The 24,974-nt window shown below is 37.0% G+C and overlaps 3 protein-coding genes and 2 pseudogenes across 5 annotated transcripts; 1 reads left to right on the forward strand and 4 right to left on the reverse strand.

The window, feature by feature from the left end:
* Positions 1–1,944: 1,944 nt before the first annotated feature.
* LOC114716142 (serine carboxypeptidase-like) lies at positions 1,945–4,691 on the reverse strand. Its single transcript, XM_028901073.1, has 10 exons — positions 4,357–4,691; positions 4,062–4,230; positions 3,880–3,967; positions 3,708–3,739; positions 3,470–3,613; positions 3,186–3,336; positions 2,781–2,872; positions 2,416–2,677; positions 2,148–2,281; positions 1,945–2,040 (listed from the first exon to the last, which is right to left on the reverse strand). Exons 1-10 carry the CDS (start codon positions 4,689–4,691, stop codon positions 1,945–1,947), a joined length of 1,503 nt encoding a protein of 500 aa, XP_028756906.1.
* A 1,587-nt stretch (positions 4,692–6,278) lies between these two features.
* Positions 6,279–8,712, reverse strand: LOC114716143 (serine carboxypeptidase-like; annotated as a pseudogene).
* Positions 8,713–12,329: 3,617 nt separating this feature from the next.
* On the forward strand, positions 12,330–13,745 carry LOC114716144 (xyloglucan endotransglucosylase/hydrolase protein 31-like; annotated as a pseudogene).
* Positions 13,746–15,574: 1,829 nt separating this feature from the next.
* LOC114716147 (probable glucuronoxylan glucuronosyltransferase IRX7) lies at positions 15,575–18,210 on the reverse strand. The gene is made up of 4 exons (XM_028901077.1): positions 17,608–18,210; positions 17,144–17,505; positions 16,791–17,041; positions 15,575–16,608 (listed from the first exon to the last, which is right to left on the reverse strand). Exons 1-4 carry the CDS (start codon positions 17,885–17,887, stop codon positions 16,134–16,136), a joined length of 1,368 nt encoding a protein of 455 aa, XP_028756910.1. The 5' UTR covers positions 17,888–18,210; the 3' UTR covers positions 15,575–16,133.
* A 3,996-nt stretch (positions 18,211–22,206) lies between these two features.
* On the reverse strand, positions 22,207–24,504 carry LOC114716148 (monothiol glutaredoxin-S15, mitochondrial-like). Of its 3 annotated transcripts, none has more exons than XM_028901078.1 (6): positions 24,375–24,504; positions 23,984–24,079; positions 23,776–23,875; positions 23,322–23,388; positions 22,725–22,803; positions 22,207–22,634 (listed from the first exon to the last, which is right to left on the reverse strand). In XM_028901078.1, the coding sequence occupies exons 1-6, from the start codon at positions 24,444–24,446 to the stop codon at positions 22,578–22,580; spliced, it is 471 nt and encodes a 156-aa protein (XP_028756911.1). In that variant the 5' UTR covers positions 24,447–24,504; the 3' UTR covers positions 22,207–22,577. The 3 variants fall into 3 exon arrangements, 2 of the variants coding, with proteins under 2 accessions (XP_028756911.1, XP_028756912.1); XR_003737592.1 differs by having other exon boundaries at positions 22,620–22,634; positions 22,725–22,925; XM_028901079.1 differs by lacking the exons at positions 22,207–22,634; positions 22,725–22,803 and adding an exon at positions 23,059–23,153.
* Positions 24,505–24,974: the final 470 nt, after the last annotated feature.

A 24,974-nucleotide genomic window follows, 5' to 3' on the forward strand; every position in this document is an offset into this window, starting at 1 on the left:
TAGGGTATTTAATGATAGTTTTCTAATTTTACCCTTACTTTTTTTTTCCCTAGAATGAGATTTAAAAAAGAGATGTGGAAATGATTTGTAACTATAAAAAAAATTAATAAGGATAAATTTTAAAAAATTTATCAATTTAATGTATTTTTTATATGTGAAAAAGTTACAAATAACTTATAATATACTCCTCTAATCCTATTTATAGGACAGAAAGAGAAAATTTTTTTTATCCTATTTATAAATCATTTCATTAAATTTAGTATAAATGTATTATTTTGTCCATTATTTATTATAGTATAGATAGTTATCTCTTTTGAAATATGCATATATTAAATACGAGTAAAGTTAAAAAATTTGTTATATTTTAATAGAGAGTTAATACATTTTAATATTTTTCTTGGTCCATATGAAATATGCTTGAAGTACTTTACCAGAGTAGTAATTCAAAGGGGCAAGTGATAATCATATTTTAAACTGAATTGGCTTTTGCTTTCAATTATCTTGTCTTTTTGTCAAATAGGATTTGACTTTGATGCATTAACTTCTTTGTAACAAGAGAATCCGAAATTCATGCATGTATATTTATAAAGAGGATCCGAAATTTAATGTCTTTAACTATTGTAATACTCTCTCTATTCCTTTTTTTTTTTTCCAAGGAGATGTTTAACAATTTTACATAGACTTAAAAAATCTGTTAAAATTAACTACTCTCATTAAATGCACGTGTCCATATTTTCAGTCATTTTTCAAAATTACTCCTCTTCTCGGTAAAATTTATTAAATTCGCGTACTCTTCTCTTGTCTGTCTAGGTTACTTAAGAAAAATGAGTGATTAATATTTTTAGAAGTATGTAAAGTCTTGTACAAAGAAAAAAAAGTTAACAATTCTTTTATGAAAACTACCCGAGAAAGGATTTATTTGTCTAGTTGCTTAAAAAACAAAATGAAGATCACTGTTAAAAATATTTTCAAAGCAATGTCTTTTCTTTTCTTTTCTTTTTTGTGGGAGAAAACGACCTCTTCGCCTATATTGGGCAAGGAGCATCAAAATTTCCTACAGGCAACAATTAAAATGGGTAAATCACAGTATTATTTTAATGTTTTGAGCCGGGGGGAAAAAGTTAACGTACCCGATTAAATTTCACTGGGCTTACTTAATAATTGGGTTTGGCCCAATAATACTTTGGGCCGATCATCCTTTTGCCTCTGGCAGCCTCGTATTTTGGAATGTGCCTCTTGAGCTTCTTTTCTTCTTTTTTTCAGATAGAGTCTTTATTCAAACTTTCTCACTCCTAAAATTATACTTTTTTTTTTTAATTGTGTGTGTACACTTTAGAGGAGATTTTGGAAAAGAAATATACAAAGTCAAGTAGTCTGATAACGATTTTATGAATGCGTGACTTCATTCTTATTCTAAATTTCGTCCTCCATTATCTTTTATATCGTATCAATACACAAGGCATCCAAATTTTTATTATAATGTACAAAGTGTTTTAAATTTCAATTCGTGCGGGCTTAAATCAGGATTTGAGAGAGATCAAACGGCGTGTGAACGTGGCCTGAGTGGTAATGAGAGTAGTTGGAAAACACTGTGGTTGCGTTTAGTAGGAAGTATTAAAAATGAGGGATTGAGATTTGGATTACAATTGAAAAAATCTATTAAAAGAGTATTTAATATAAGAAATTACTTGTTATACGAGATTAGTCAAACTCATATATGTGAAATTAAAGAATACCATAACAAGAAGTGGTATTCCCCAATCCTAGCTCTATGAGTTTGTCTAATCCTATATGATAAGCAATTATTTATGTCAAATACTATTTTAATTATTTTTTTCATTCCCACTGCAAATAATGAACATGGGCTTTTAATATTAATTTGCTCTAACTTTCGATTCATATCTTCCGTACAGAAATGAGTTTAACTATGCATTTATTCCTCTTTCATGCGATGGTTAATTTTCCTTGCATCCACCTCGTCAACATCTCCAATGCAACCTTGGGTTGATCCATAGGGACCATGTGCCCAGCATCATGGATCTGCATGAGTTCATTCACAAACCTCATCAGAACATGTTCGTTCACAAACAGGCATCAGATCAAACTAAGAGTGATTGCAATATATGAATTTCATATATAGCCCAAACCTTGAGAAGACTCAGAGGTCCGTGGCTCTGCAACCTGCCTGCCTCTTTACCATCAACCACGAAGGACACATTTGGAGAAGCCAAAAAGGCTTCCTGACCTGACCACTCCATCGCATCAACGCACCTTGCGTTTCCTGCACAGTGCCAAATCAAACACGGGACAGAATACAATTAATTAAGGCTGCCTTAAATCATGACAGACTTCTTTAAGGTTTTTCATTTGCTGATAAGGAACAGCACGTAGGCTTTCAAAGGCTTAATTAATTACCAAGCCAATTGCAAATAAGATCCTTGTCCCCGGCATAGACAAGCATTCTAATACCATCTTCAAGAAGAGCAGGAATGCCCGGTTGCAGGTTTCTCATCCAGTCATACTTCAAGGCAGCATAAACTGCCACACTGCATGAAACAAATTTCAAGTCTCCAACACCTAAAGCATCCTTCACTTCTTTCTCGTTTAGGAATTGCTCCATGCTTGAAAAATCATAGCACATAGGCCCCTCATCACATCTCTTTCTTATGTCATAGAACTGCAGTACAATTAAGCATGCGTATATAATTAATAGGATTTATCGTAAACTCAAAATTACACACACACACACACATGCCTCCCATTCTCAAGAAGTCTCTTACATTAATATTGCCAGCTATTGCTAGGATTTCGCCATATATGTTTTCATTGCAATTATAGTAAGCGGATTCGCAAACATCTCCACCCTTTTTACCTATCAATTAAATAAAAAAGTTAGATATATCTCAATAAATGAGTAGATAAATTATTCTTTCTTCTTTGAAAAGTTTAAATGAGTTGGGCATGGTTGATTATAATCTATTGTGATAAAAATTGAGTAAACTTTAAGTTGTTTTGACTTGAAAATAGGCTTTAATTTATATAACCTGGGTTGTATATATTACGCATGATAACTGTGAATATAATTGAAAGTAGAGACAGAATTCAAAGATGTTTTGACTTTTTGAGTTTTGAGAAAGAAAGTAGAAGAGAGAATTAAACGAAGGATCGAGGGCAATTAATAGTACCGCAATCTTGTATTAATTGCAAACATGGGGCGAGCATCTTGGTGATGCGGTTATAATCGTCACCGTTAATTATATTATTCTCCAACGCAAAGTCCGTATAAGCTGCAAATTGCATTTCGGGATTGGTATCCCCATTCCCAATGGCAAAACCCTGCATGTTCCACCAATTAATTTTTTTTTTTTTGCCATCTTCAAGCAATTAATTAATCAATGCTAATACTATGTATATTCCAATAACATGAAACAAGTAGATTAATAAATAGCTAGTGCCTAGCGTATGAGACCTGGAGGTTTATATGAATTCCTTCTTTTGCTTTGTTTGCTTGATGAATCCGAGAAGCAACGGCCGGAATATAATGCCCCGCGTACGATTCTCCAGTAACATAGAAGTCATTCTGAACAAATTGAGGGTGCTCCATAAAAAATGCCTGCAGCCATGATTATTCTACAACTTGGTCTGTTTCAGTTCATTAATTGATAAACACAGAGGTTAATTAGCTTGGATTTGATGTCGTTAATTACCTGCAAGAAGTCAAGCAAGTCATCGCTAATCCCTTCTTCGGGCCTGTTTGGGTGCTCCAAAACCGTGGTTTCAGAAGCACTTTTCCGCAAAACGAGGTAACCTCCTCCACATATTTACTTCGTAATCCGTAAAAGCACTTCTGAAACCATGGTTTGGTTTCTATCCAAACACTCCCTTCGTCATGGCGAATGTCATTTTCATCCGAAGCATGGCTAAAACCTGTCCCGATTGGTTGGTCTACAAACAGAATGTTGGATACCTACAGATTAAAATGATGAATGAACACGTCTTAACTGATCACTCAGCAAACAAGAAGCTAAGAAAAAATATATTACTCTACGTTACGTGCATACCTTGTCCCAGCCATAGTCATTCCACACGAGAGACAAGTCTTGTGTGACATGGAAAGGACCATTCTCATAAAACAAAGCCAGTTCGCTGCCGCAACCTGGTCCTCCAGTTAGCCATACCACAACAGGGTCCTTCTTACTGTTCCGGGATTCGAAGAATAAGTAGAACATCCTTCAAATGACACGATCAAGATCATAAGATTAATCATGCATGGCTACCGAATTTATTTTTAGTTACTTGATCATAGTCATATATCAAACAAACCTATTAAAAAGAAGAGTATATTAAAAGGATTACTTTTCACCATGAGAATGTGGAAGTCCATAATAGCCAGCATGGTGACCGAAGTCTCGAACAGAAGGCCCAGCAGCAGCATCAATGTTGGGGAATCTAAACTTCTTCTCAACGATCTTGCCCGCCGGGACTAAGAGAGCGTCATGGGATACAGAGTGTTTATTATAATGTTTTGGGGAAAGGTTAAGCTCTCTGATAAGCTTTTCTGCTTCTTGTTGAATGTACTGGGATCCTGAAGGCAAGGGAAGGTCATTGTTGGAGGCAGATGAGACACGTGAAAGGATGACGAACAAGAGAAAAGATAGAGAGATTTGAAGGAGGCCTGATGATGATGCCATTGCTCTAGCTTCTGAATTTCTAGTCCCATGGCGTTGCTGCTAACAATTTATAGTAATGCTCCAGCAGGTGCCAATTAATGTGAGTATGAAGCTGTTAACTGAATCCATAAATTCAGAAGTATAGATCAATTACCATTATTACTGGCAATTAATTTTTATAACAAATTTTTAACTGAATATTGTCGACATTTATTGTCATTTTTTCTTTTTCTATGCTTTCAATTACTTTGTCTTTTAGTTAGACAGTTGACATTTTGACTCTGATGGTTAACTTCATTAGAACAAGTCTCATATTTATATATAATAACCGTTGATACCAATTCATGCACTATATATAAAGAGAATCTCAAAATTACGGTTTATTTAACTAATATATTTAATTGTAACTTGTTTCTTTTCTGTAAACAAAATCGCTGTTAGAAGAAATTTCACTGCAAATGTCTACAAGCATCTTGGCTGCTTCTTTTCTTATAATGGGCAACTAGTTGTTGACAGATATGCTCTTCATGGTTTCCCAGCTAGCATTATGTTAATGTGGAGTAGCTCTCTTGCATTTCAGCTGCCGCTTCCCATTTCCTTGCTTCGGTTATCTAAATGTAACTCCTCCACTTCGCATCTTAGACTTAGATGCTTCAGTGAATAAACTATTTTTTTTATTTTTCGTATCTGAATGCTTTCCACTAAGCCTCAATTGAAATATACTAATCTTTAAATTTTGATTTGATTATGCTGTGGAAAAAGTTATTAAATTATTTTTTAAAGACTTCTCTATAATTTTACAAGAAATTTATACTTCTTTAATACCATCAGATCACAGTCAAACTATTAATACCCCTTAGCTGGGACTCAATTTAGAGGATCCAAATCAATTTTTTTACGACAAATATCACACTAATATTTTAATTATTCTCAACCAACAATTTTAAACTGGCCTGATAATTGTTTTTTTTTTTCGGGGCACGAACGGGCTTGATTAAATTTCATTGGGGTTTCCTTATAATTAGTTATTAGGTTGGACCAGTAAGATTTTGGTCCAAGCAGGCCGACACACTTTTGCCACTTACATTTTTGGCATGCACGCCCTTTTGTTTTAATTCGAGATGTCTCCCACAAGTATTTTTTTAAAAATAATAATTACATACAATGAGAATCTGGAGAAGAAATGCACTGCTTGAAGCCTTCAAGTAGTTTAACTTGATTCTTATTTGAAATTTCATTCACTATACAATACTATATTTTATGTCGTACAAATACAAGACATCGAAATTGTCAATTTCAAGCTATATACAAAGCGCTTTAAATTTTAATGCGCATCAAAATATATGGATCGCTTCAGGCCAGACAGGATTAAATCTTACGTGAGAACATGTTGGCAAATATTCAATTCATCTCATTCACATCACAAATAATTGATACATACAGAATAGTCTCGGTTTATTTTTTCACAAACTCTTTTCCTTCATTGTTCTTTTAGCTATTTGGCTATCGACTCAATATGTATCATCGTGCTCTACCCACATATTTATTTTAATAATTTATTACTGAAAAATATGAATATAAATAAGGGGGAAAATTTAGCCACGTAGATTCTGTAGAAAAAGAAGCACATATATTGAAAGAGTGACTTAATAAAAAGGAAATTAACCAAAAAGCTTCAGTGATAACTAATCATTAAACGCAGATGTAAATCGTTTCGGGAATCTTAGATTGGTGTTGATGTGGAGGATAATTTGGCTTGCATCCAGCGGGTGAGCATCTCCAGCGCAGCTTTGGGTTGATCCATAGGGACCATATGCCCAGCCTCAGTCACCTTTATAAAACTCAACTAAATTACCACTTGTTCCATTCATAACCCCAATATAATCATCAAATTAACAAATTAAACAAACAACTCGACAGGAACGAACCTTGAGGAAAGTGAGGGGTTCGTGGGCTTTTAGTGTTCCTGCCTGTTTGCCATCAACCAGGAACGTCACGTTAGGAGACGCCCCGAACTGTTTCTGACCCGACCACTTCATCGCGTGAACCCATCTCCAATTCCCTACATGCAAGTTCATTAGTTAATTAAAAAGCAGATTCACATGCATGATGATTAATTGAAGATGATGAAGTACCAAGCCAATTGCAGATGAGATCCTTTTCGCCAGCATACACAAGCACCTTGATACCATCCTCCAGAAGAGCAGGGATCCCCACTGCCAGATTCCTCATCCAGTCCTGCGCCATCGAATCATACACTTCACTGCTGCACGACACAAACTCCAACTCTTCATTCACACCAAGCGCTTCCTTCACTTCCCTCTCGTTTAACAATCTCTCTACGCCTGAGAAGTCGTAGCACAGTTCTCCTTCACATTCCTTCCTTATGTCATAATACTGCAGTTTTCCCGCATCCACTGTTATATTTCTCATATATTAACAGCTCAGACAGCATAGTATAGTGTAGTTTCTTACATTAATATTGTTGCCTGTCACGCTTAATATTTGCCCGAATATTGCTTGGCAATCCGTGTAAGAAGACAAGCAAGCATCTCCACCTTCCCTCCCTGAAAATTCAGTGACAAACTAAATTGACCCCTCCTGTCTCCCCGATAACCAATCTTCTCTCTTGTAAAATTACACAATTCTGAATTCTCTTTCGTGGTAGAGAGAATGATTTGCCCAAATTAATAGGTGAGGTGAGGTGAGAGTGTCAAGGTAAAGACAGGGGAGGGGCAACAAGTACCACAAGCTTGTATTGACTGCGAGCATGAAGGGATTAACTGATTGATCCTGTCGTAATCATCTTTTCGGATCAAGCCATTCTCCAATGCGAAGTCCGTATATGCTGGGTACTGAATTGCAGGATTGGTCAGTCCATTCCCAATAGCGATTCCCTGTTCATCATATTAAACTAAGTTTATTGATGAAATCATAAATGAAAGAATTACGTCACAAGTGTATTGTACAGTGTGAGACCTTAAAGTTTATATGAATTCCTTCGTTTGCCTTGTTTGCTTTCTGCACCCGGGAAGCAAGAGCCGGGATATAGTGTCCCGCGTATGATTCTCCAGCAATATAAAAGTCGTTCTTCCTAAATTGAGGGTGCTCCTTAAAGAATGCCTGTCATATATATTTACGTATGATTCGAAAAGTTCTGTACTTTTTTCTGTTTTTGAGTTGGTCTGGGAGGGTCACGATATTTACCTGTAAAAAGTCAAACAAGGCATTGCTAACACCCTCTTCGTCATGGGGAATGTCACTTTGATCAGAAGAGTAGCTGAACCCTGTCCCAACGGGTTGGTCTACAAATATAATATTTGATACCTGCACAATTATTCAACGCATGTACTGATTTAGGGGTGAAAGCTAAACATCATATCTATCATATGAAACAGATGATTCAACAGAACAGCTATATATATATATATATGTACACACACCTTGTCCCAACCATAGTCATTCCACGAAAGAGTTAAGTTTTGCGTAATATGAAAAGGACCATTCTCATAAAACAAAGCCAGCTGGCTGCTGCAACCCGGTCCTCCAGTCAACCATATCACAACTGGGTCGTTCCTGCTGTTCCGAGATTCAAAGAATAAGTAGAACATCCTGCAAGTGTCACAAGCCTTTAATTAATATGATGACTCTTATCAGGGCAGAGAAGAGAACAAAAGCCAAAGTTTAAAGCAAATGAAAAGAATATTTACCTTGCAGCTTTGGAATTAGGAAGCGAATAATAGCCAGCATGGTGACCGAAGTCTTGAACAGAAGGCCCAGGAGCAACAAGTTTAGGGAATATAAGCTTCGTCTCAACGACCCTATCCCCTTGGGGAACAAACAGCGTGTCAGCCGATACGATGTTGGTGGAGTGTTTTGGGCAGAGGTTAAGGTTTCTAATAAGCTTCTGTGCTTGTCGTTGAGGAATAGATAAGGGAAGCTTATTGGTGGAAGGACATGTCGCAGATGAGATTGGTGAAATAGCGAAGACCAGAAAAAGAAATGACAGATGGATTTTGGGGAAGCTTGATGCAACTTCCATGGTTTCGCCTTGTGAAAGCTACGTTATTGGCTGTCAATTTATAGTGCTCCCAACGCCTTTTCCCTATTTATTTTAAGATAATGACTTTTACGTGTTCACTTGTGATGATTTACCTTTCGACTCATTTCATGGCATTGTGTGAGAAATCGTCGATATTTATTACATAAATGAGACTAAACCGTTAATGCTAATGAATCTTCCGTTTTTATGTTTTTAACTTTTTGAGTTCAAGTACAAATGCTGTTAATCTGTAAGCGTGTGATTTTCAGTTTTAATTTCAATTAAATGAATTGAAACACTGGTGCAGTGAATCTTCTGGATTCCATATTAGAATATTTGGTTCGTTGTATTCGAATTCAAATTCATTGATATAGAAGGAGACATTCATAGGGCATGTTGGGAATGTACACGCAAGTTTTGATTGAAATGAAAATGAACCGAGTTTTACCTACCCCTGCAGTTCGCCAATATATATATATATATAATATTCCACGACTATATTTGGAAATTGTAACATTCTTCCAATTCATAATATAAAACTTAGTTAATTAATTTGATTAAATTAAAAAAGTTAAGTGAGTTAATTAATTACAAAAAATATAATATGTTTTTCCTAAAATACCATAATCATTTTTTTTAATATCCTCTCTCCCTTTCTTACTTGATTATGATTAAGAAAATATTAATAGAAATAATTTAAAAAATTGATAAATATAAAAAATAAATTTTATATTTAAAATTAAGATCAACTCAATAATTAAATATTAACGGAAGAGTGATTCTTAATGCATTCACTTCATATTGCAGAGTCGATTGTGGGCTTGTATAATAGTTGAGCCATGTTGTTGAAAATACGGATCACATATTGGGCTTTTAAGTTGGACCGGCTTCCTGTATCAAAAAAAATGCATAGCATGCCAAAAAAAACTCTTAATGGCCAGAAGAAAAATCTATCTATGTATCCATGTGTTTATGCATGTTCATAAATGTTCATACACTGCACTATTTATAATTTATAAATTATAAACAATACACATTTGCTTTATAATTTATTGTTCATAAGCTGTATAAACAATGCGCTTAGCATTGAGCTCAGTGCAGTTTTTTTTAAATTCTATTGTAGTTGTTTTTATTTCCTAATTTTCATTATTTCTTTCCTTTTTCTTTCTCGCACTCTGAATTTTTTTTTTCACTTGGACTTTTATTCACATTTTGCCCCAGAATGGCTTCTTTAGTTCAATTCTTCCTCATCGTCATCTCTTGTTGGATCCCAAGATCCACCAAGACTAGAATTGTTTTCTAATTCTAGGCCCCAGCCTCATCAGTCATAATAACTAATTCGATCAGTCCCCGTTCGCTGTCTCTTTTCTTGTAAACCACAAGGCAGAGGCTGATGCATTTTAAACAGAATCTATGATCCGGTCAGGCCCTTGTCCCCTTCAACATCTCTTTCCCTTGATTGACTCTTCCAAATTATAAGAACGATCAGAACATTAATCACAGTATATTCCACAAATCATTTTAACTCTAAAGTGGACACAAAGAATACCTCCTCTGCAGCCACAACCCTGTGATCAGGTTGCTTCACGCTTTCTTTCCTAACACATTCGACGAGCTATGAACACTTTATCTGCTTCTTTTTCTTCTTCTGTGTCTTCAGATGGTGTCCACTAAAACTATAAGTCACAAGAGCAAAATTTGCACCATGATTTGTTAATGATTTTAGTTTCTTACGAGCTTTTTGACCTTTTGAAGTACAGTAATTCTAGAAGTCGAAAGGAAAAATGCGTAACCTCATAATATAGGGCAAAGGATAATGTGTGTGGGATCAAATCCTGTCTTGTACATTATCGCTAAAGATTACATCTTCATGTAGTGGTTGGCCCATATGCACAGAATGTGGTCTCCACAATGTGTCTGCAACATTGAGTTGTGTCGGACCATTCCACATAATAATAACACCAATAAAAACACATGCAGACACACATCTTTTATTTATGAATTCAGGGTTATGTATTTGCTATGCTATGCAGGCTCCTTATTCTTCATTCTTGTCATGCTTTCTCTGAAGCCCCCCAACTGAATATCGGATAATTATTCCACAACTTGAAAATGCAGCATTTATGATTCAGTTGTCTCGTTCTTGCCCATATGCATTCATAATAAACAAAACAAGAAAATTTTAATAGAAAAGATCATTACCTTTGTCTTCTCTTACACGTCATAAAGCCTCAGCCTAATTTAGACGGCCAGAAAAGATGATGATTATGACGACCATCAAGATTGCTAGGTTTGATAAAGCTAAGAGCTTGGTGGGAGAAATGTGATTAGCTTAATACTAACCTAGCTGTTCTTAGGGTGCAGAGGATTGGTCTATTTGTACAAAACTATAGGGAAAAAGGCGCTCAACATATCACAAGGTTTCTTACCATGTAAATCGAACTTAACTTTATCATCCTCCAATTTTCTGTTACCATTCTTGCATCCTCTGTTCTTGTTCAATTTTAACTCTGATTCCTATGTGCTTTTCTTTCATATTTGTTTCTTAATTTCATTGATATTAATTATTATTAGCTACTAGAGCAAAATTTCAAATATTTGTCTTTGTTAATTGATCGTATCTGTCTGGATACTCTACCCTCATCATGGGGCCCAAAATTAGATGCCCACGCTGCTTAATGATCTCAAAAGGATAAACTAAATTGTCGTTAATATAATAAGTTGAGTTGCTTCAAATTGATTTTCGGAGTCACAAAATATTCAAAGGAGCAAATTAAGTTGGGTTAGGTTTAGTTGGTTTTAAGTTCTTATCTAACTACTCAATTTGCCTCGATCATTAATTGCCCTAGGAATGTTGAAGCCCATTAATACTCATTCTAACCCTCAACTATGGCACATGATCGAATATAGAACCTCCCAAACTAACTTTAGAGCCAGCATTCAATCACTAACCCCCTTGGGAAAAGAAAAGGCCTAGCAATATAATATTAATCCTAAGTGTCAGTTGGGGCAAGTTGCTGGAGAGTGAACCTCCCAAACTAACAATGCAAAAGAAGGATTTGAACAAAATCGTGAGGAAGTAACGTAAGAATATTATTGCATTCAATGAGAGCTTATCCTTTATCATCACAACTCCCAAAGAAAATATGGAGATGCTTCAGCTCCCCACTTTTTTCTATTAAATACAAACCTTAGTCAAGTGTCCTATGATAATTAGGAAGATTGGGCTAGGCACTCTGAACCATAAGTATCTAAATTTATCCCTTGCCCTTTCCTTGACATGGTCAGAAGTTTCAAGTAACCATTTTCCTCTTCAAGTTTGTATGCATATTCACTTGAAAGGAAGTTCTATCTCAAGTGGAATGATGGAGGGGAAAAAAAGCCCACACCTCATATTGAACCATTCGCTTTATTATTTATCACAGATGTGATAAACTTTTGTCCTTGTGTATGGCTCTCCTTTCTACTTCGTTATCACCTTATTGCTACTATGGGGCCACAAAATCCTTATATATATATATATATATATATATCTAATTTAGTAACCTTCATCTTTTGACGCCAACTATTCTCTAACCCTCTTCCGCATTCGCATTTTGATCACTCTCTTCTTTCCTATGGCTTCTATGTTTTCCATTCTTGTATTTTCTCTCATGGTTGCTTCAAGCATTGCTCAGCATCCACCTTCACCTATCTACTTCCCAAGTTCCAAAATAAGTCCTATGAGCTTTGATTAAGGCTTTAGAAACCTACGGGGAGCTCGGCATCATAAAGTAGAACATGGCTTGTTAACAATCTAGCTTGACTCCTCTTTAGGTGAGCACATTTTTCTTACATGACCTCCCAAATTCACTTTTTTCTTGCACACACTTTGACATCACTTAACGTTGGGAGTGGATTCAAGTCGTTGCACTCATATCAATTAGGATACTTTGGTGTTGCAATTAAGCTTCAACCTAGTTACACTGCAGGAGTCATCACATCATTATATGTGAGAATTATGATCCCGTGGCTATACTTAAAATTTGAGAAGAGATTTTTTTTTCTATTTGAGAAGAGATTTTTTTTTAAAGCAGTTCTTCACCCTATTGTTCTGTCATTTGGGATTTTTAGCTTTCAAACAATCAAGACCACCGAGGAGACCATGATGAAATTGACATTGAGTTCTTGGGTAATATGCCAGATAAGCCATATGTCTTGCAGACAAATGTATACATCAGAGGTAGAGGAGATAGAAATCTTATAGGCAGAGAGATGAAGTTCCATCTTTGGTTCGACTCGACATATGATTTTCACAACTATGCTGTTTTATGGAAAGCCAGTGAAATAATGTAAGTATTTCCATGCACTAACACACTCCTAGCTTCATGAATTTAAACACATCAAATTATATCACATTAATGTTTATGTTAACTATGGCTTGGTTCAATGCATGTTGAACTACTTTGTGGTCTTAGTTTGCTCACTCCTGGACATGAAAAGTGTGGTCCCCTGGGTCTTTCAGAAATCTGATTGACTTTGTAAGACATTTTGTACTAAAATGGGTGACTAGTGAGATAAATAATTCATATCAAATTTATGGAAAGATGACTAGGGAGCTTTTTCTTTCCTAATGTGGTCTGGAAGATGGCTACTACGTGCTCACTATGAGTTTGTTCCAAAATATATGCAGATTCCTGGTGGATGATGTGCCGATAAGGAGGTACCCTGGGAAGAGCGAGGCAACATATCTTACAAGACCAATGTATGTGTACGGATCCATATGGGATGCGTTATCTTGGGCTGCAAAGGATGGAAGATACAAAGCAGATTATAGGCACCAACCCTTCATCGGTCAGTACAAAATGTTCAAACTTGAGGGTTGCACTGCTGAAGCCCCAACGTCATGCCGACCACCCTCTGTCTTGCCCTCTGGCCATGCCAGTCTTAGCCCTCAGCAGCTTAAGGCCATGCAGTGGGTCCATAACAACTACTTGGTTTATAACTATTGCCATGACTCCAAGAGAGACCACACCCTCACTCCTGCGTGGTAGGCTTTGGATTTATGTCTCTCTTTTACCAGTTAATTTGTCTGTTAAGCCAAAAGCCCAGACGTTCAAGAATGTAAGATTCAAGAATCAAGCAAAGTGTAGATGTATCTATTGAAAAAACAAGTAGGCCTCCTCCTTATTTTCTAGAGTTATCTTGTGGGGGGTGGTTTTTAAGATGTCCGACTCGATCCCTAGAGTGCAATTGTGAGAGCAGTTAAGTATCCAATCCTCCCCACAAAGTTGTGATGTATGTGTATGTGTTGTGTAATGTTGAGTTGGAATAATGCTTTTGGTAGTATTCCCATTGAAATGAACTTATTTAAATGTGTTAGGTTGTCCGGTTGGATAGAAGGAATTTTTGTTGGTAACTTAAGATGGACTACCAAAATAGTTATTGCTCAATCAGTAATATCATAAAAATAGTTAAATATTGCTCTTGTTAGTAAATGGACCACGACTTCATTGTATGTAATGTAATTACGAGCTTAACAATAACATACACACTCATACTAGACAATTTAGTCTTCTCAGAAGCAAAACTAAGAAAGAATTTAATTTATACCCTTACTGCCTAACAAGTATATGAATAATGTTGAATAAAAATAAAGAAAAAACTCATTCATATTATATAGGAAAATGATAAAAGATTAGATTAATTTATTAAATCTGAAAGTGATGAAAGATTAGAGAGTTCATGAGAGAAATGTGAAAAACAAGAGTTTGAAAATGAAATAAGTAGAACAAAACACATCAAGATAACTGTTACATGATAAGTTATTTGTTTATATAGGGGAGACCACTAATGATATTCCTGAGATTCATGCTCTGTGTGGTTAATTTTACATTTGATTTGAGAGCATAGTGAGGAGGGAGCATTAGCTTCGGTCCTGGTAGGTCAGGGTCAAACAAACATTGGGCCAAGAATAAAAGAAGTGAGAATGTTGGACCGCTCGGCCCATGAGGGTTAAACCCATCACTCTTCTGCCTCATAGTTTAGTTTAGTTAGACTCAGCAGTCCAATCACAAACCAAAAAATGCCTCCAAATTATTACAGTTGCGTGCCTGAGTCGTTTTTGGCATTCATATTTGCGCCATCACTCTTTGAAATACAACTTTTGGAATTTGTTTACAAAAATGAATTACTTGAGAATTTTCATTTTAATTAATATTTTAAAATTTTAAAATTAACTTAAACCTAACATAAACTTGTAATTAAGAATGAGGGAGTGCTGGTTAAAAAAAAAAAAAAAAAGAATGAGGGAGGCGTATTATCCTGTTGGAGGCTTTCGTAGGCATAATTCTGCCCACCACCTTTCTCTTATTCTCTTGGCTTCTGACACCACGTTCCCCTCCCATTTTTCACTCCTGCCACCCTGACACTATCCCCCTTCCCTCATCATTCATTGATTTCATTCTCCCATCAAATACAACCAGAATATTAGTTATTCTTAAATATAAAATCCATTTTGTAATGTAAATTACACTATAAAATAGGTATTATACTCCTCCGGTCCTCAATATAAGATTTAATTGTTGAGTTAGTTTTGGTCCTAAATATAAGACCAATTTCTCATATTTATCAGTGTTCTCTAAATTATCCATATAGATACTCCCTCAATCATAATCAAGTAGAAGAGAAAGAAGGGTATTAAAAAAGATGATTATGGTATTTTAAGAAAAACGTGTCACATTTCTTATAATTAACTAATTTACCTAGCCTCCTTAATCTAATCAAATTAGTTAAATAGGTCTTATATTAAGGATTGGAGGAGTATTTAGGACCGAAGGGAATGTATAAATAACTTGCTTCAATAATTTATTTAATCCAACAATTATAATAGCATCTCAAAGTTTGACTTTATTACTATTATTATTAGTAATACAGCGAAGGAAAAAAATAGAAAGAATGCTGTGGTCCTTTGGTATTTACAGAGAAATGGATTTGCGACAGGAAACATCGAAATGTTTGGACTCATATTGAGGATTCTAAAAGTAGTCCAGTTGGGCGAACCGTTATCCAATGACTGCCGGCCACGTCATGAGAAGCCCATCCCCGTCACCATGAACATGGCCCGAAGGTATGAAAAACCAACCCAGCGTAGGTTATAGTAATCTACTACTGTGGGTCCCACCGCCAGCTAACTACCATATTCCATACCCTCCCTCCATCCCATTCAAATCCCACCTGTCTTCCATTATTCTATTCATTGGATATTTTAATTCCTTATTGCTTCATCAACCACTATTCAGCCGTGGGCTTAAACTGCAGAGACGGCTCGCATATCCAGGCTGGCACCGCCCTCTTACTCTAATATTTCCGAATTCCCCCGTCCCCTCATGATTCGCGCGTTCGCTCCATCATTTTCATTTGTCTTCCTATATTCCGACCCCTCACGTGTCAGCACCCCACTGGTTTTTAACTCTCCTGTAACTCTTGTGCAGCTTCTGACTCAACGCCTCCAGCACTTGCCACGTGGCGTCTCCTTCTTCCACCTCATCGTTGAAAAGTAAGGCCTTCCTCCTCCCTGCCTTCCACAGGTTCCTCTGTATGCTGCTCAGGTTCGTCGCCGCCACCTCCTCCAGGATCCTTCCCACCTTCCCCACATCCTTCTCCGCCACCCTCACCGATATCTCCTCCCATTTCACCGCCCTCGGGAACGGCAACCGGATGCCGTCCGCTATTATCACCGGCACGCACCCCAGCTCCACCGATTCCACCAGCCTCGGACTCCACGGCGCCCATCCCAGCGGGCACAGACAGAAAACCGAACGAGCGATTTCCAATTGATAACCCTCGAACCTCTGCCTCTGCAGGTAAAACCTCCTATCACCGTTGAATTTCCGCCATATCTCCGTCCGTACTTTCCTTCACAAAACAACAACAGAGTATGACGTGCTGTTAAAGTCAACGAATAACGATGCGAGGGTAATAAGGTAAATCGACGATAAAATGAAACCCGAGATAATCCGGCAACGACAAACAAATAGCTGCCTTAGAAGGATTAAAAACTTGTCAAAAAACTTGAGGAGATGGAATTAATTTATTACTTGCTGTAATATCGTCCGCTGACATTCTTAGGATAGAGCTCCATTTTGCCCCTGAAGAACACCCAAATGTCTCGCCGCCGGTTCCCCGGTTCTTTCTCCAACGTATTCCTCAGACTCTGCGGCGACACGTACGGGGGAATCACTACATTATCAACGTCCTGACATGGGTGCTTGTACTCAACACCAAAGGTCTGCAAAATGATCGACCTCTTCAAGAACTCTGGTACCCCGTCTGCAATTGCGACGTCCTCCTTCATAACCAAAAACAAAAACAGAACAAAACAAACAAAATTTTAATGCCTGAAACGTTGATATCAAGTTTTTGCGCCATTCATCCACTATGCTTAACGCACCAAGGTGTGGAAACAAGAGCCGAAGTCGTGGGAAGCGACAAAGACGTGGTCCGATCCTTGGGTCCGGTTCCAGAAGGGGTATTGAGAGGAGATGAGTTGGATGGCGGAGGAGATGAGGGAGCGCGCGTGCCCAATCGCCGGAAACCCATTAACGGTGCTGAAGTTGCATGACACGTAGACGGGAACGAAGAAGAAGTCAGCTTCGTAGGGGTCAAACGTCCGAACCTCGCTCGTCAACAACGCTCTGTGAATGGCTACCTCGGACGCAAACAAATGATTGCTGCACCTCTTGTTTGAGAGCCAGTCGGAGTTGTATCTCGGAGGCAAATCGTAGACGAATATCTTCAAATCTTTTAGAACCGCTGCAAACATAGAAGGATACAAAACAGAGCGGATAAACTATCAAAACAAGTGTGAGAAGTAACGAAAAATGATGGTTTCAAATCAAGGGATCGATAAAGTACCTGACGGGTTTAGAGCTGTGATGTTGATGGATTCGATAAGAGGGCTAGACGGAAGGGTGGATTGAGATTTGTGGGTAGAGTCAGAGTCGGTGGGGGGATTATTATTGGTGATGAAACAGGACGAGAAGAAATAGAGAGATAAGGAGAGCCAGAGAAACCATTTGTAATATCTGAAGAAGCAGCTTTTTTCGGGAGGAGGTCTGGTATGTTTATGGAGGAGCTTCATCTTAAGATAGAAACCCCTGTTCTTGGGGGAGTCTTTGGTGCTCCGCCATTTCATTTAAAAATGGAAGAATAAAAGCACCAGGAAGATGGTGATGAGAGGCTGAGCCTGAGAGGTGGAGGAGGAGCGGTTGGGTAGAGATTTTCGGTTTCTGGTGTGGGAAGAAGTAAGAACCAAGAAACAGTGACAGGGAAGGATCTGAGTCTGTTCAAACTTGAATTTTTGGCCCTAGAGAAGAATACCATAGGCGTGGAGAACAGAATTGCTATTACAAGTCGTTTATTTTCTTACAGTGGTGCAAATATACTGAGAATAATCAATACGTACGTTCAAACCAAAATCCATCCTTATGCAGTTAATTTTTTTTTCCCCTTCCCTTTCTGATTAGCCGCAAGATATCATAGACCGCGTTAGAACTTGCTGCTTTGTCTTTTTGCCCCTACAACAAGCTACTCCGAATAATTAGTACCCGCCAACGAACATTCTTATTACAATTTTTTTTTTAACGGCATCAGGTTGGTTAGGTTCAAACTCTTCCCTAATGGCAACGTTGAAATTTAAACCGACGTCTCAAGAAAAATAATATCTTTTTCAAGCAGAAGTAGTAAAGAGGAGGCGAGGGAGAGCCGTAGAGAGAAAGATTCAGAGATAACACAATCATAGATGACTTCACTTGTGGGTGTGAAGTTTTATAGAGTATTTGGAGATGTGAAGAACGTGAATAAGGAAAAATAGTTGCTTGCTTGATTGAATATATGGCTTGACGTGGAATTAAAGAATTTAAACGGGAATGAAATTATGGAGGATGAAAGATAAAGTGGCATAAAAACAAGGTGTTAATCAAAGTAACATCATGGCCAACATCTATCTACGTCCGTGTGAAGATTCAGGAGTCTAGTGGAACAAATGCATGGATGACAGCTAGCCTCTGAGCTCAGATTATCTGGTTTCATTTGAAAATCGTCCATCTTAATTCCTTTTTTATTATTATTATTCGATCCCGCATGTAGCTCCATTAATTCCATGGCCAACACAAACAAACACAGACAGACAGATGTTCATGATGGTGGCTCTTTTTAAATCTAATAAACTTTTTTTATTGGTTTCTAAAATATGTGAAATAACAGTCTTGCACTTCTCTAAAAACAAACTTTTGGAATGTCCCATTTTGTGCTCCGAAATTGGACTTGAATATATTCACTAGGCTGCATATATATTAGCGGAAAGACGAGAAAGGCTTTGACAACTTGGTCGCTGTTACTGAGAAAGTGAGGATAACAATTTTAGAAAGAAAAAGTAAACCACAAGTTGTTGGACACCTCTTCGCCTTCTGCTTCTATAAGCACATAACTTTGCATGAATTTCATCCCTAAAATGGCTGCTCTGCCCTCCGGAAAAAAAAAAAAAAAAGGATCCATCTAAACAAATCTCCTGCTCTCTTTCTTCTTATTTTCCAAATAAAATCTTATACATCACATGACAAGATCTTGTTCTTGACTGAGATGTAATATCAAGCCTGTTTTTTTTTTTTTCCTCCCACCAGGCAATGTCAATCTTATTGACTGAACAATTTTTATTCCGGAGTTAGCCAGTTATATTAAATGAAAAAAAGTGTCAAGTTGGAGGAGTACTTTATTATTTCAGCCAGACAGAATCAATTGGTATTTAGTGCAAAAGCTTTACCTATAGTAACAAACTGAGATATATTTAAGTCGCATCTTTCTATGTTAATGTTACGCAAATGTCAATATCTGTGGTGTTTTACATGAAGCACCCACACAAAAAAATTATTGCAAAATTGCTTTCTTTATCACAAACCATAAAAATATCAATTAACGCGGATAACCGAAAACATAATCAAAATAATTTGTCAACCTTTCACATCACAGACAAGTGGTGGGTCAATTTTCGTCCTCTTATTTATTGATCCGTTCAATTAGATACAACCCTATACCATCATTTCAATTACACATTCTTATCGCTTGACCCGTTCAATTTTAAAGTATGACGTTGATTTTATCTACTACATACATGAACACCCAAGACCAGTTTTCGGCAGGCTAGTTCAACTTTTATCCGATAAACTAGTCGCAACTTACACATTTATAATTGGAGAATAACTATTTAACCACGAGCGTGCATCTATTTACTTGGGAATTATCTTGAATTGGAGGTTATTCTAATTTCTACCTTTGACAGGTAAGTAGCTTTTGAAGGCAGAGACGTTAAACGAAAGATTCACTGGCCCATAATGGACGGTGATGATAGCTCCTTATTATTGATTAGTATATGGAGAAAGCAGAGAGTAGAAAATCGTAAAGTATGTGAAGTGGTATATCTTATAATTAACAAGTCTCGTACACGGCAAGGTCTAAAATTCCTGCTTCATCTACATACATATGTAAGAAGCAGAAGAGTTCAAATTATAAAAGTCTGGATGAATAAATCAAGGCCATGAGATTAGAAGTACTATCATATGAAATTGACACATATATTTTATTCGCCGACCACCTTGGAACATAGGCGCAGGCTCCACAAGTGGCTAAGAATTTGTATGTTGAGGCCACAAAGTTGATGAGTTTATATGTGTTGGAGCCGGGAAAAATAGTGTGGCCAGATATTTGGGCAGATAAGCATTCAGGTTACGTACGTACCAATAGGCAGATTACTTAATGGAGCAGTAACTGGTTATGTGAGAATGCTTATCTCCTACGTTGCCATCATCAATAGACATGTAATGTAATTGCAGAGGTGGCAACTGTCGTCGCAGATAATTATATGAGCCATTAGGTATTTTTGTGTGTCCCACATAATTAATTAAGGGGGAATGAGGTGCTGTCTCTTTGCCTTATTCACGAAGCATTTAAAAAGGAAGCTAAAGCCAATGCCAGGTCATCAATTGGCTTAATGGAAGTGGGTAAATTAAAAGGGCATATCATTTTCATTCATTATTAACTGGTGATTGCTACTACTCCTGCTAGGTAGCCAGGTGGGGAGGGGGATGCTTGAAGCCAGGGGTTCTGGTGAGATGACGCTTTCCTACTTCAGTGGTCACGCAGAGCAAATACATGATGATATGAGGCTTAAGTTAGGTCCATAACTCTGCAGATTTTATCTTCTTTCGGCTATTATGCTTAAGCTGAAATCTAAAAATTCACGAGGAACCAAGAAACCTGAGCTGTTGGTTCCTGCCCCACCTAACTATATTGATTCATTAGTGGCTCGTAGATATGAGTCTGTCCCTCCCCAGACTTTTAGTGAGATACATTGATTCACGTGCAAAATAAACATGGCATAAGATTAACCCCGCAATTAGTCTGCATGTTACAAAGATTGCGTATTTTAGAGGGCAGGGCCTGATTAATTAAGGGTGAAGGTTGGGTTTTTCTGAGATAATTGACCACCAAATGATGACATGCATATGCTTGCACGAATTCAACCCGTGAGCAGAATCATGTCATAGGCTATTGTTGTCTAGCGTGCAGAATTGAGAATTGGGACTTGGGACTCGAAATGGATATAATAAATGAGAAGCATGACTGAAAATAATTAGAAATAAACGTCACCTCCGGAAAATAAAAGCAAAAGGAACTCCGATCGGTCCCCTGGCTAGCGGTGTCTTCCATAAACTTCAACGATGACATTATGATCATTTAACTATTTCTGCACCTATAACAATCAATATAGTAACTTATAAGAAATATGGTCACAAATAGTTTAATCTACTTGTGAGATTGAGCTACACTTGGCCCACATCTAATTTAGATCTACGTCTGACTGTATATTTATAAATGTTGTAAAACGCCACTTCGCTATTGTATAATACATTGAGTCGAGATATTTGGCTTGTATTGGACTGTGTATTTTGTCCTTTTATTCCATCTTTTTATGCCTTATTTGTTAATTTTTTTTTAATTTAACTCTGTGGAGCGCCCATGGTTAGGACTTGAGGCAAATCAATTCAAAGAAAGTAAAAGTGGGTGGAATATCAATAAATTTTGTACGCACTTTAGTTTAATTTCATTCATTGATCATTGATGGTCCAATACTAAAGAGGACATAGGGCCTTTACTACAGCTAGGAAGTCTAATTTACATTGCAGAGATTGCACATTAGGACCAATCTATCATGGAACGTCCGAGCTCTATGAGAAATTTAAGTCTAGCAAGAAACAGGACACCGGAAAGCTCATTTTAATCTGCATCAAGGGTACAATTCAAATATACAAACAAGTGTGATAATTTTTATTCTCTGTAAATTTGAGATGATAACAAGATGCATCGAGATTATTTACCTGTTTCTTATTCATGCTAACAGTGTTCACTGATTCGTGCTTGTATTAATATATTTAGCCATATGTAAAAGAAATTTTGCTATGATCTGAAACCAGGCAAGGCATTTGCAGAAACAAAAAAGTACAAATGTGCCCTTGAGCAAAATTTGCTTCTACTCAACTTGCAAACCATTGTCTTAAACCGTAAGCAATATCTAGTGTGAATCCAACAAAACCTGAACATCTGTGCATTGGCTCTTTCCACTCCTGATTCTTATGTTTCTTCAGATGTACAAACGTAAAATGGTACATTTCATTCATTTACCTTGGCCGCACGAAGAACACTTCCAAGAGCCTTATTTTTCAGCTCTAATAACAACTAGAAGTTGACACGACCATCTTCCTTCTCTGTCATCCTCAGTCAGTAATTTTACTATACATAGTCTAGGTGGCTCCTTCCACCAAATCAGCTTACTAGGACTCCTCTTGCTTTGTTGCAACATCTTTGAGTTTTTCCTTTAGTTCACCAGTCTGCGGATTCAAAACCATCATATTAGAAATTCGGAATCTGGAAGGCAAACGAGCATAAAAAGCAGGGAAGTTCCAACTTAAAGAAGTAACCTGGTGCATATTGAGAACAATATCCGAACCCCCAATAAATTCTCCCTTGATGAATATTTGGGGAAAAGTTGGCCAGTTGCTGCAGAAGCGAGAGTCAAAGTCATAACTAGCCAATTTGCATAACTTATGTTCACTTGTTAAATCAATAAGGAAACATTAGTTATGATTAATTGAGACCATTTTTTACGCGGCAACCTTCTGCTGGCATATAGGGAAAATTCCTATACGAATGGTGAGAAACTAGAGATATTCAAAAATCTGAACACTGCAATAGGCCTAACTCTGGACGGTAAAAGCATAGTAAAGCCTGCAGAAAAGCACATTTTCCTATGACGGACATGAATTCATAAATCTTGCAGATGGTTAATCACACTCATCCATCCATGAAGGCGAGAGGCTGCCACAATATCAACTATACATTCCTTCAATCTGACAGATGCAATAGATATCCAGAGAAAAAAACATGCCAAGGAAGTGCGATACTTGTTATGATTTAAAACAGACCAAGTGATCAAAATCGCCCTGAAGATCTGAAGCTTCTAAGGCAGCAATTAAGACCCGCCATGAGACTTTAACAACTTATAGATCGGAAAATACCTGACGGATTTTACAGCATTTTTCAGCTCTGGATTCTCCAAAATATTTCTAGCACTGAAAGGAACATCTGCAAGGCTCACAATCATGTTAAGAAAAAAATGACCACGATAGAAAGATAAGCAATATGGATGCCATGCATTGCATGAAATTTGAGAAAATACGAATATTTGTCAGAGTTTCTATGTTATATATAGATTATAACAACTCCATGGAAAAGATTGTCCTTTTTATTTATTTTAATTACAAAAAAAAATGAATGAATTCCATCAACGTAGTTTAAAGCACTGGCATGCATATCTCTCTCCAGGATTACTGGTAAACTAAAAACTCGGTTTCTTCGTTTAACTAAATAAAAGGACAATCTTTCTTCCAAGGCATTAGTCTCGAACTACCATGATCCGACACAAATATAACTTCGGTATCTTGAGACGAAAGCAATCAAAAAAATGATTACCGTATACTTTTAATACTCGAACGGCAAGTGAGCTAAACCCACAACGAGGCATATCAGGCAACCCCTTCATATAAATCATCACAGAATTATCCTTGATATCCTGTACAAAAACCGACTCGATCAACCAACTTTGACTGAGTTTAACAAGGACTAAACTGAATTGTGCCTCATGAACATGATAGAGTCTAGTGAGCGAATCTATCGATACCTTCTCCACAACGCTTTTTAAATCTTCATGAGACGCAGGACCATCTGGCACTGAAGTTGAGTATCTCAAACCATTATGGCAAACACTTGAACTAATCTGAATCAGTTTTCAACATAATAGTGATGGGAAAATATATTATGACGCTGAATGACACACCAGATGTCCCTTAAGTAAAGTACTGCCAAGATCCCCCCCGGGGGGGGGGGAATTGGCAAATTCATCAGTAAGATATACTTCGTCAATCATTCCCAAATTAATTGTCATAGCTCTGAATAAGAAGAAACATGAAAGTTGATATCTTTCGAAACGTAAAGAAGTTGCAATTTTATGATCGCCGTAGGCTTCAAACGGGAAAGTTAATGACTGTGAAAATAAAGAAAGATAGACTTACAACTCTATTAAAGCGGGTGGCGGGAAGAGCTGAAATTGAATTCAAGAGAACTTTTGTAATTTGCTTCACCATGGAACTGCTCTGTTATAATGACGGATCTTCTTGGTGGCGTGCCGCGAAAATTGGAGGTTCTTCGTTTGGTTCGGCAAGAAACGGAGGGAGAAGGAACTCCCACCTTTTGTTCAAGGCGCCGGGGAGTTAACAGTCGGCCCAATAACATTTCCAGGCCCAGTGTGGTGAGAAACTGTAAAGGAGTTTTTTTTCCCGTATTTTTATTATTTATTACTCTGTCCGATCCTTAATATAAAATTTAGTTTGATTTTTATTTTGATCTTAGATATAAGATCCCAATCCATTTTACCTCTCATATTTATTCATTTTTTTCAAGTCCTTCTAATAATAATAGTTCTAACCAACAAACTTGATTAGCAATGATATGTTTGGAAAGATAACACCTATTTATTACAAATAACTAACTTAACTTGTTTTCTTAATTTACTCAAATTAGTTAACTCGCTCTTATATTTAGAACTGAAGGTAGTATTTCATAACTTTTATATCGGATATCCCCCAAGGGACACAACTTTTATATTGATATTT

The sequence above is a fragment of the Neltuma alba genome, unplaced genomic scaffold (assembly GCF_004799145.2).
Source record: "Neltuma alba isolate B1F8T4 unplaced genomic scaffold, ASM479914v2 tig00011645_pilon, whole genome shotgun sequence".
In the NCBI taxonomy this organism is placed as follows: Eukaryota; Viridiplantae; Streptophyta; class Magnoliopsida; order Fabales; family Fabaceae; genus Neltuma; species Neltuma alba.

What these genes read in the sequence shown, in the direction of transcription:
- LOC114716142 (XM_028901073.1), bottom strand. Translation starts at nt 4,691, where the DNA reads ATGGCATCATCATCAGGCCTCCTTCAAATCTCTCTATCTTTTCTCTTG. An exon ending in GAATTCATATAAACCTCCAG is followed by an intron (nt 3,337 to 3,469) that starts GTCTCATACGCT and finishes TGGAACATGCAG; the next exon opens with GGTTTTGCCATTGGGAATGG. An exon ending in GCAATTAATACAAGATTGCG is followed by an intron (nt 2,873 to 3,185) that starts GTACTATTAATT and finishes TTTAATTGATAG; the next exon opens with GTAAAAAGGGTGGAGATGTT.
- LOC114716147 (XM_028901077.1), bottom strand. Translation starts at nt 17,887, where the DNA reads ATGAAATGGCGGAGCACCAAAGACTCCCCCAAGAACAGGGGTTTCTAT. An exon ending in CACAGCTCTAAACCCGTCAG is followed by an intron (nt 17,506 to 17,607) that starts GTACTTTATCGA and finishes CTATGTTTGCAG; the next exon opens with CGGTTCTAAAAGATTTGAAG. An exon ending in AGCGGACGATATTACAGCAA is followed by an intron (nt 16,609 to 16,790) that starts GTAATAAATTAA and finishes TGTTTTGTGAAG; the next exon opens with GAAAGTACGGACGGAGATAT.
- LOC114716148 (XM_028901078.1), bottom strand. Translation starts at nt 24,446, where the DNA reads ATGGTGAAGCAAATTACAAAAGTTCTCTTGAATTCAATTTCAGCTCTT. An exon ending in TAAAAAGCGTTGTGGAGAAG is followed by an intron (nt 23,876 to 23,983) that starts GTATCGATAGAT and finishes GTTTTTGTACAG; the next exon opens with GATATCAAGGATAATTCTGT. An exon ending in TTGTTCTCAATATGCACCAG is followed by an intron (nt 22,635 to 22,724) that starts GTTACTTCTTTA and finishes TTGAATCCGCAG; the next exon opens with ACTGGTGAACTAAAGGAAAA.